Source organism: Nicotiana sylvestris, chromosome 3 (assembly GCF_000393655.2).
Source record: "Nicotiana sylvestris chromosome 3, ASM39365v2, whole genome shotgun sequence".
NCBI lineage: Eukaryota > Viridiplantae > Streptophyta > Magnoliopsida > Solanales > Solanaceae > Nicotiana > Nicotiana sylvestris.
The window spans coordinates 152,727,311-152,736,925 of record NC_091059.1 but is presented as its reverse complement, the minus strand read 5'-3'; the positions used below and the strand labels follow the sequence as shown (position 1 = coordinate 152,736,925).

Sequence of the window (9,615 nt, the reverse complement as noted above, 5' to 3'; positions counted from 1 at the left end):
TCAACTTGCCTGGGAACATCCTTAACCAGGAATTGAACAATAGCACAAGATCACCTTCTTTGAACTCCTTATTGTAGATGTACTTGTCATGGAGGTACTTCATCTTCTCCTTGTAAAGGGACGAGCTTGCGTAGGCATGGTACCGGAATTCATCAAGCTCATTCAATTGTGACAACCTTAGGTTCGCCGCGACATTCCACTCAAGGTTCAACTTTTTCAAAGCCTACATGGCCTTATGCTTGAGTTCTACTAGAAGATGGCACGCCTTCCCAAACACTAATCAATATGGAGACATCCCAATCGGCATCTTGTAAGCCGTCTTATAAGCCCAAAGAGCATCATCAAGTTTTCTTGACCAATCCCTCCTGTTGGCATTGCCAGTCTTTGATAAAATACTCTTGATCTCTCGGTTGGAGACTTCAACTTGCCCGCTTACTTGAGGATGGTAGGGGGTCGATACTTTGTGAGTGACACCATACTTTGTGAGTAAGGTATCAAAAGCTTTGTTGCAAAAATACGAACCCCCATCACTATTAATGGCCCTTGGTGTACCAAACCTCGTAAAGATACTTTTCTTTAAGAATGCCACCACACTCCTCGCTTCATTGTTAGGCAAAGTAACAACCTCGACCCGTTTGGAAACATAATCAACCGCGACTAGAATGTAGGTGTTCCCATAAGAACTAATAAACGGACCCATGAAATCAATACCCTATATGTCGAAGATGTCTATCTCCAAAATGGTGGTGGGAGGCATTTCATTCTTCTTTGAGATTCCACCGGCCTTTTGGCATTCATCACAATGCTTGGCAAGCTCAGTAGCATCCTTGTAGAGCATAGGCCAATAGAATCCACAACTCAAAACTTTTGCCGCCGTTCTTGCTCCACCATGGTGACCACCATACGGTGAAGAGTATCAAGCTTCAAGAATACCCACTTGTTCTTCATCCGGCACACATCGTCGGATCACACCATCGGTACATATCCAAAAGAGATACGGCTCATCCCAATAATAGTCAAGGCAATCCTGTTTGAGCTTCTTCCTTTGGTTTGAAGAGAACTCATTCGGTACAATGCCGCTCACAAGATAGTTGGCTAAATCGGCAAACCATGGCATCCCGGTCATTGAAACGGCTAGGAGTTGCTCGTCGGGAAATGAATCATTGATCTCAAGTCCATCATGAGGCCTCCCCTCCTCCTCCAATCAGGATAAGTGGCCCGCCACTTGATTTTAACTACCCTTGCGGTCTTGAATCTCTAGATCAAACTCTTGCAATAGAAGCACCCATCGCTTCAACCTTGCTTTAGAATCTTTCTTGCTCATCAAATACCGAAGCACCGCATGGTCTGTGTGAACAATCACCTTAGTACCCATCAAATACGGCCGGAACTTCTCCATAGAAAAAACAATAGCAAGTAGCTCCTTTTTGGTCACTGTATAGTTGACTTGGGCATCATTCATGGTCTTGCTAGCATAGTAGACCGGATGGAAGATTTTGTTGATTCTTTGCCCTAACACCGCTCCAACCGCAACATCACTAGCATTACACATGAGCTCAAAAGGCAAGCTCCAATCTGGTGCGGTGATAATAAGAGTAGTAGTCAACTTGAACTTAAGCAACTCGAATGCCTTTATACAATCTTCATTGAAATGGAAATTGGCACCCTTCTCCAAAAGTTTGCACAATGGGTTCACCACCTTAAAAAAAGTCCTTGATGAATCAGCGATAGAAACCCGCATGACCTAAGAAGCTCCTCACTCCCTTCGCGGATGTAGGGAGAGGGAGTTTGGAGATCACCTCGATTTTGGCCTTGTTGACCTCAATACCATGCTTAGGAATCTTGTGGCCGAGGACAATGCCTTCCTCAACCATGAAGTGACACTTCTCCCATTTCAACACCAAATTAGTCTCCTCACATATATGCAAGACCTTATCTAAATTTTTCAAGAAATCATCAAAAGAGTTTCCAACCACGGAGAAATCATCCATGAAGACCTCAAGAATATCCTCCACTACGTCGATAAAAATGGCCATCATACATCGTTGAAAAGTCGCTGATGCATTACATAAACCAAATGGCATCCATGAGAATGCAAAAGTACCATAGGGACAAGTGAATGTAGTTTTTTCTTGATCCGCTGGAGCAATGAGAATTTGATTGTACCAGGAATACCCATCGAGGAAATACTAGAAACCACGCCCGGCCAACCTATCAAGCATTTGATCAAGGAAGGTGATAACTAGGGATTCTAGTCTATTTTATGCTCCTTTTTGCTTGAGTTTTGGATTAAAAATGTGTACAAGTATTCCTAAAAGCTAACTTGTTGTGATTGTTTACAGTGTTTGGTCAAGAAGAGACAAGGATGTCATAACCAGCTCAAAAAGGAGTGAAACCTGCACAAGTTCAAAACCAAGTCAAAACAGCGCTACAACGGAAAATCCATCGTGGATGCAGAAGACCCACCGGGACTGTGGTCCTTTTATCGTTGTCCGCAATGGTAAGGATTTAGAGAATTGTCATTTTTGGAATTCAAGTCACCGCTGACCGCGGTGCTTTTATGCAGCAGCGGAGCCTCCACCACGACAGCGGTCCATTTACTGCGGTTCACAAAGAAAAAGTTTAGAGAACCTGCAGTTGAGCCAATATTGAAGATCGTGGTCCGTGATGGATTTTATGCGGCCACGGTAGCCTCACCGCTGCAGCGGTCCATGTTCCACTGTCAGCGGTACCTCCGTCAGGGGCATTTTTGTCCGAAAAATTAACTGTGTATAAATACTTTCTTTTTAGATTTTTAGGTCATCTTGTCAGTGGTGAGCACGTGAACGGCAAATTTTACCTATTTTGAGTAATTTTGTAGCTAGTTTAGCAATTAATCTTAGTTTCTTATCTTGTAATTACATTTTATGGGTTATTCTTCATCTCAATCTATGAATTCTTCTTCAATTATTAGTAGCTAAACCCATTAGCTAGGGTTGTGGCTCAACCCTAGTATGGGTATTTAATGATTCTCTTATTTTAGGGCTTAGATATTTATAGGTGATGGATATTCTATGCTTTCTATGTTGAATTAGTGGTTGCAAATACTAATTTGTGCCTTTTTGACTTAGGCTCTTCTTGAGAAAGAGAGACTAAGTCTAGGAATTTCAGGCCAACAAGGAATTAGGGTGTATTCAAGATATTGATAGCTCCAATTAAAGGGTTAAACCTAGAGATAGTAATACCTGACTTGAGCCAACATAGCTTGCACAAATTGATCACCCAATTGGGTTTGAGAAAGCCAATTAGGGCAAAGTCACTCAAAGTACCGAGAGGTATAGAGTGAGTAGTTTCATGCATTGACTATATCACGATCCCAACTATAACATTATTGCCCTAAGTTTGAGATCCCGTTAGATACTCACCTAGGATAAAGTCATATCCCTAGTGCCTTTTTACCCATTTAGAAAACCCTACAAAAATATCTACTTAGCTTAATTTCTTGCATCATTAGTATAAAATTAGAAGTAACAAACAAACAAGAATGATTGGAAGTGCAATCAAGAGCACTACACTTTGCTAGATTAGATAGGAATCCAACTCCAAATACATCTAGCTCCCTGTGGATTCGATCCCGACCTTCTCGGGTAAAAGCTGCATCGACCGCTCTTGTCACTCTATAGTGGTGTAGGGTTAGACCTGATCACTTTTTTGGTGCCGTTGCCGGGGAGCTAAACAGTATTGGCTATCTATCTAACTAGTTCTATGTTTTGTTTTTCTTTCCTTATGTGTTACTAATTTATGTTGTCATCAATTCAGGTACAAAATGGCAAACAACGATAATCTTGGAAATGCTATTCCGAGGGAGGAGGTAGATGATAATATTGATGATGAGGTACCTATAGTGCCTCAAGTTCAAAGGAGAGGCCACCAGGGCAATGATAATATTCCATACCCTCCTCCGCCTCCTCCACGAGTCGCTCCTCGGGTGCTTCCAAACGTAGGATATGCTAGTGCAATTGTCCCACCCCGGATTCGGGCGGGCAATTTTCAAATTACAAATGTGATGTTGACTTTGTTGGAGCAGCGAGGGTATTTCACAGGTGCTCCCCATCAGAATGCATATAAACATCTCAAGGGCTTTGTGGATACGTGTTGGGGAAACAAGCAAACAAATGTGTCAGAGGATGCATTGCGGTTGAGATATTCCCTTTCTCACTTAGAGGGAAAGCTTTGGACTGGCTGGAGAGGCTTCCCAACCATTCTATCACTACATGGGATGAGTTGGCCGATAAATGCATAGCCAAGTTTTTCTCACTGCGACATATGGCGGCATTGAGGGATGAAATCTTAGCATTCAAACAGGAACCAAATGAGCCCCTTCATGAAATCTAGGATCGATATAGAACTATGGTCAATGAATACCCCAACAATAATATGACTAAAGCAATGATTCAACAGATGTTTTATCGGGGTATAAACACAACCAATTAGTGTGTGGTGAACCAGTTAGCAGGGGGTAATTTCATGAAGCTACCTTATGCAGAGGCTTGTGATATTCTTGATAAGATGACTAATACTTCTTCAACTTGGCAAAGTCAAGCTAATGTGCCACAGGGTGACCCTACTATTATTCACTTGCATAAAGAGCTCCATGACGATGGCCAAGCAATAGCAGAGTTGACCACAACAATGAACCAGTTGGGTAAAACTTAATTGCAACAAGTTCAAGCGCCGAGACAAGTAAATGGTATGGAAGGTGTCAACATGTTGATCAACAAGAGGCGGCAAAGAGGTCAACAAGGTCAAAGTAGTCTGGATCAATATGACCAAGGTAGTGGTGGTTTCAATCAAGATGAGGGCTATGATGAGCAAAATGAAGAAGTGTAGTATGTGAACAATTACCAAGGACAAAAGGGCAATGCTCCTAACCAACAACAACAATGGAGATCCCTAGGAAATTGGGGGAATTAAAACCAACAAGGCAATAGCAACTGGGGGAAAAACAATCAGAATTGGGGCAACCAGGGCAACTGGAGTGGCAGCAATAATAATTGGGGAGGAAACAACAACCAAAGGGGGTTGGAATAATGGCAACCAAGGAAATCGGGGGCAAGGCTTTCAAAGACCTCCGATGTTTCAACAACCAAACAACCCACCCCCACTTCCTTCTCAAGGTCCTAGCTCGTCGAACAATGAGATGGGAAGGATTGAGATGATGTTTGAACAAATGATGAAGAAGAACGCCGACTCTGATGCCTAGTTGGCATCCCACAATACTTCAATCCGAAATTTGGAGGTTCAACTTGGACAGATTTTGCAATCTTTGAATACTCGTCCTAAGGGGGCTCTACCTAGTGATACAGTAGTAAACCCGAAGGGTGGGAACAATACCGGGCATGCAATGGCGGTGATTACTAGAAGTGGTCGAGGTGGTGAAGTGAACACTTCCAAGAAAAAGGAAGTTGTGAATGATGAGGTTGAAGTACAAGATGTTGATGTTCCTATTGTTGATGAGCAAGTGAGTGAAGAGAATTTGAATACCAAAGTGAGGATTGATATTCATGATAATGACGTGGAGACTCAAAATGACGTGAACCCGTCTAGGGAACACGTGATAGACATGCCGGAAATGGTAGTGCCCAAGGCTAAGGCTCCCTTTCCAAGGCCTCCTCCACCTTACCCTCAAAGGCTTGCAAAGAAAAAGAATGAGAACCAATTTAAGAAGTTCATAGAGATGATGAAAAGCTTGTCAATCAATGTTTCGTTGGTGGAAGCACTTGAGCAAATGCCAGGTTACGCCAAGTTCATGAAAGACTTGGTGACTAAAAACAGATCCATGGATTGTGAGACCATCAAAATGACTCACCAAGTAAGTGCAATTGTGCACTCGATGGCCCCAAAGCTTGAAGATCCCGGCGCCCATTCCATGCACCACTAGGAGTGTAGATTTTGCAAAGGCATTATGTGACTTGGAGCGAGTATCAATTTGATACCTTACTCCGTTTTCAAAACTTTGGGTATTGGTCAACCACGACCTACTTTAATGAGGTTACAAATGGCGTATAGAATAATGAAGAAGCCACTTGGTATTATTGATGATGTTCTTGTTCGGGTGGATAATTTCATTTGCCTGCTGACTTTGTGATCTTGGACTGCGAGGTTGATTATAAGGTTCCAATCATATTGGGAAGACCTTTCCTTGCAACTGGGAAGGCCTTAGTTGATGTGGAAGCAGGGAAGCTCACTTCCGGGTGGGTGATGAAAAAGTGGTCTTTCATGTGTGCAAATCAATGAATCAGCCAAACAGTACTGAAGTGTACTCTTTTGTGGATCTTGTCATGGAATTGATAGTTGATGATACTAGTGCAATGATCAATGTGGAGGATCCTCTAGAAGCAGTATTGTTGAACCTTGATGTCAATGAGGATGAAGGCCGGGTGGAGTGTGTCAATGCTTTGTATGGAATGAACTCTTACTCTTATGAGCCTTGAAGGCTCTCTTTGGATGTTGAGAATAGAAAGACTCTACCAACAAAGCCCTCAATCGAGGAACCTCCCATGTTGGTGTTGAAACCAATGCCTCCACACCTCAGGTATGAATTCTTAGGCCCTAGTTCAACTTTGCCAGTTATTCTCCTCTTGTCTTACTAACATGCAGGTAGATGCCACATTAACGGTGCTCCAAAAATGGAAGAAGGCAATTGGATGGATTCTAGATGATATCCGAGGGATAAGCCCCGCCTTTTGCATGCACAAGATTATTCTTGAAGATGATGCCAAGCCTTCTGTGGAACACCAAAGGAGGTTGAATGAGGCTATGCAAGAGGTTGTCAAAAAGGAGGTGATCAAGTGGTTGGATGCAGGGGTTGTATAACCCATCTTGGATAGTTCTTGGACTTCGACGCGAGAAAGGTGTGCCGAAGAAAGGTGGTATGACGGTGGTTACTAATGCGCAAAAAGAATTGATTCCTACCAGGACTGTCATAGGATGGAGGGTGTGCATGGACTACCGCAAGTCGAATAAAGTGACCCTCAAGGATCACTTTCCATTGCCTTTCTTGACCAGATGCTAGATAGACTTGCTGGGCATTCCTTTTACTATTTCTTGGATGGGTACTCCGGGTACAACCATATTTTGATTGCTCCGGAAGATCAGGAGAAAACAACCTTCACTTGTCCGTATTACACCTTTGCCTTTTCTAGGATGCCATTTGGTTTGTGTAATTCACCGACTACTTTCCAGCGGTGTATGATGGCCATATATACCGACATGGTGGAGGACATTTTGGAGGTATTCATGGACGACTTCAGTGTTGTGGGTGACTCGTTTGATGAATGTTTGAAAGTATTTGACAAGGTGTTGGCCCGGTGTAAAGAGACCAATCTTGTGCTTAACTGGGAAAAATGCCACTTTATGGTCGAGGAGGGCATTGTCCTCGACCATAAGATTTCAAAGAATGGTATAGAGGTGGACAAGGCTAAAATTGAAGTGATCCCAAAACTTCCTCCTCCTACTTTAGTCAAGGGGGTTAGAAGTTTTCTTGGGTATGCGGGGTTCTACCGAAGATTCATCAAAGACTTTTCTAAGGTAGTGAACTCTTTGTGCAAGTTATTGGAAAAGGATGCCAAGTTCGTGTTTAACAATGAATGTATGCAAGCTTTTGAACTTCTCAAGTACTAATTGACAACCACTCCCATTATTACCGCACCCAATTGGAGCTTACCTTTTGAGCTCATGTGTGATGCAAGTGACGTTGCGGTAGGAGCGGTCTTGGGTCAAAGAGTCAACAAAATGTTTCACCGGTGTATTAAGCAAGCAAGAAAATGAATGATGCTCAAGTTAACTACACGGTGACGCAAAAAGAGTTGCTAGAAATTGTGTTTGTAATGGAGAAATTTAGGCCTTATCTCATGGGGGCCAAGGTGATAGTTCATACTGACCATGCAACACTTCGCTACTTGATGACAAAAAAGGACTCCAAGGTGAGATTGATGAGATGAGTTCTATTGCTTCAAGAGTTTGACCTTGAGATTGTCGATCGAAAAGGGAGTGAAAACCAAGTGGCGGACCACTTGTCCCGTTTGGAGGAGGGGGGAGGCCTTGTGATGGCGTTGAAATTAATGATTCATTCCCTGATGAGCAACTTCTCTCCATATCTATGAATAGCGCGCCTTGGTTTGCGGATATTACTAACTTTCTTGTGACTGGTATTGTTCCGTGTGAGCTCTCTTCTAACCAAAGGAAGAAGCTTAAATGGGATAGCTTGGACTATTAATGGGATGAGCCTTATCTGTTCAAAATTTGCAATGATGGTGTGATCCGAAGATGTGCTCCAGACGAGGAGCAACCGAGTATTCTTGATGCTTATCATTCCTCTCCCTACTGTGGTCACCATGGTAGGGCAAGGACAGCTTCAAAGGTGCTTAGCTGTGGATTCTATTGGCCTACATTGTACAAGGTGCGGGTGATTTTGTGAAGAAGTGCCAAAGAGCAGGTGGTATTTCAAAGAAGGATGATATGCCTCTCACCACTATTCTTGAGGTTGACATATTTGATGTGTGGGGCATTGACTTCATGGGCCCTTTCGTGAGTTCATGTGGCAACACGTACATTCTGGTGGTCGTTGACTATGTTTCAAAGTGGGTTGAGGCCGTGGCTTTACCAACAATGAGGCCCAGAGTGTTGTGGCTTTTCTCAAGAAGAGTATCTTTACTTGGTTTGGCACTCCTAGAGCAATCATCAGTAATGGAGGGTCTCATTTTTGCAATAAGGCATTTGACACTTTGCTTGCAAAGTATGGTGTCAATCACAATGTTTCTACCCCTTACCATCCTCAAGCTAGTGGGCAGGTTGAAGTCTCCAACAGGTAAGAGCATATTGTCAAAGACCGTCAATGCAAATAGGATTGACTGGTCCAAGAAATTGGATGATGCTTTATGGGCCTACAGGACTGCTTACAAGACTCCGACTGGTATGTCTCTGTACCAGTTGGTGTTTGGGAAAGCTTGCCATCTACCGGTTGAGTTAGAGCACAAGGCTATGTGGGCTTTGAGGAAGTTAAATCTTGAATGGGATATTGCAGCAAATCTTCGGGTGGAGCAACTTAATGAGCTTGATGAGTTCCGGTTCCATGCCTATTCCAGCTCGTCCTTGTATAAGGACAAGATGAAGTACTTACATGACAAATATTCTTGTGGAAAGGAGTTCAAAGTAGGTGATTTGGTTCTCTTGTTCAACTCCCGGTTACCACTATTTCCGGGAAAGCATAAGTCAAAATGGAGTGGACCTTTTAAGGTGGTGCTTGTGACTCCGTTTGGTGCTTTTGATTTGAAAATCAAAAATGGTGAGATCTTCAGAGTTAATGGGCATAGACTGAAGCACTATCTTGGAAAATTTGATGACAGCCACGTGGTGGCAATGATCCATCTCAAGTGATTGATGGTAACCTGCGTCGTACCGCGACGTTAAATCAGGCGCTTCTTGGGAGGCAATCCATGTGTTTTTCTTTGATTTTCCTCTTAGTATAGGATTTTTTTAGAGTAACTGGTTGTGAGATGTGTATAGGGATATTTGATACAGTGCAGGACTAAGTTGGAAAAATGTGTCACTCTCTGAAGTTTGGACCGCGGCCAT

General features: G+C 43.0%; 1 protein-coding gene across 1 annotated transcript; it reads right to left on the bottom strand.

Annotated features, from left to right (window-relative positions):
• Positions 1-280: 280 nt before the first annotated feature.
• Positions 281-700, bottom strand: LOC138888191 (uncharacterized). Its single transcript, XM_070170008.1, has one exon. The coding sequence runs from the start codon at positions 698-700 to the stop codon at positions 281-283; it is 420 nt and encodes a 139-aa protein (XP_070026109.1).
• Between the last annotated feature and the right edge of the window lie 8,915 nt (positions 701-9,615).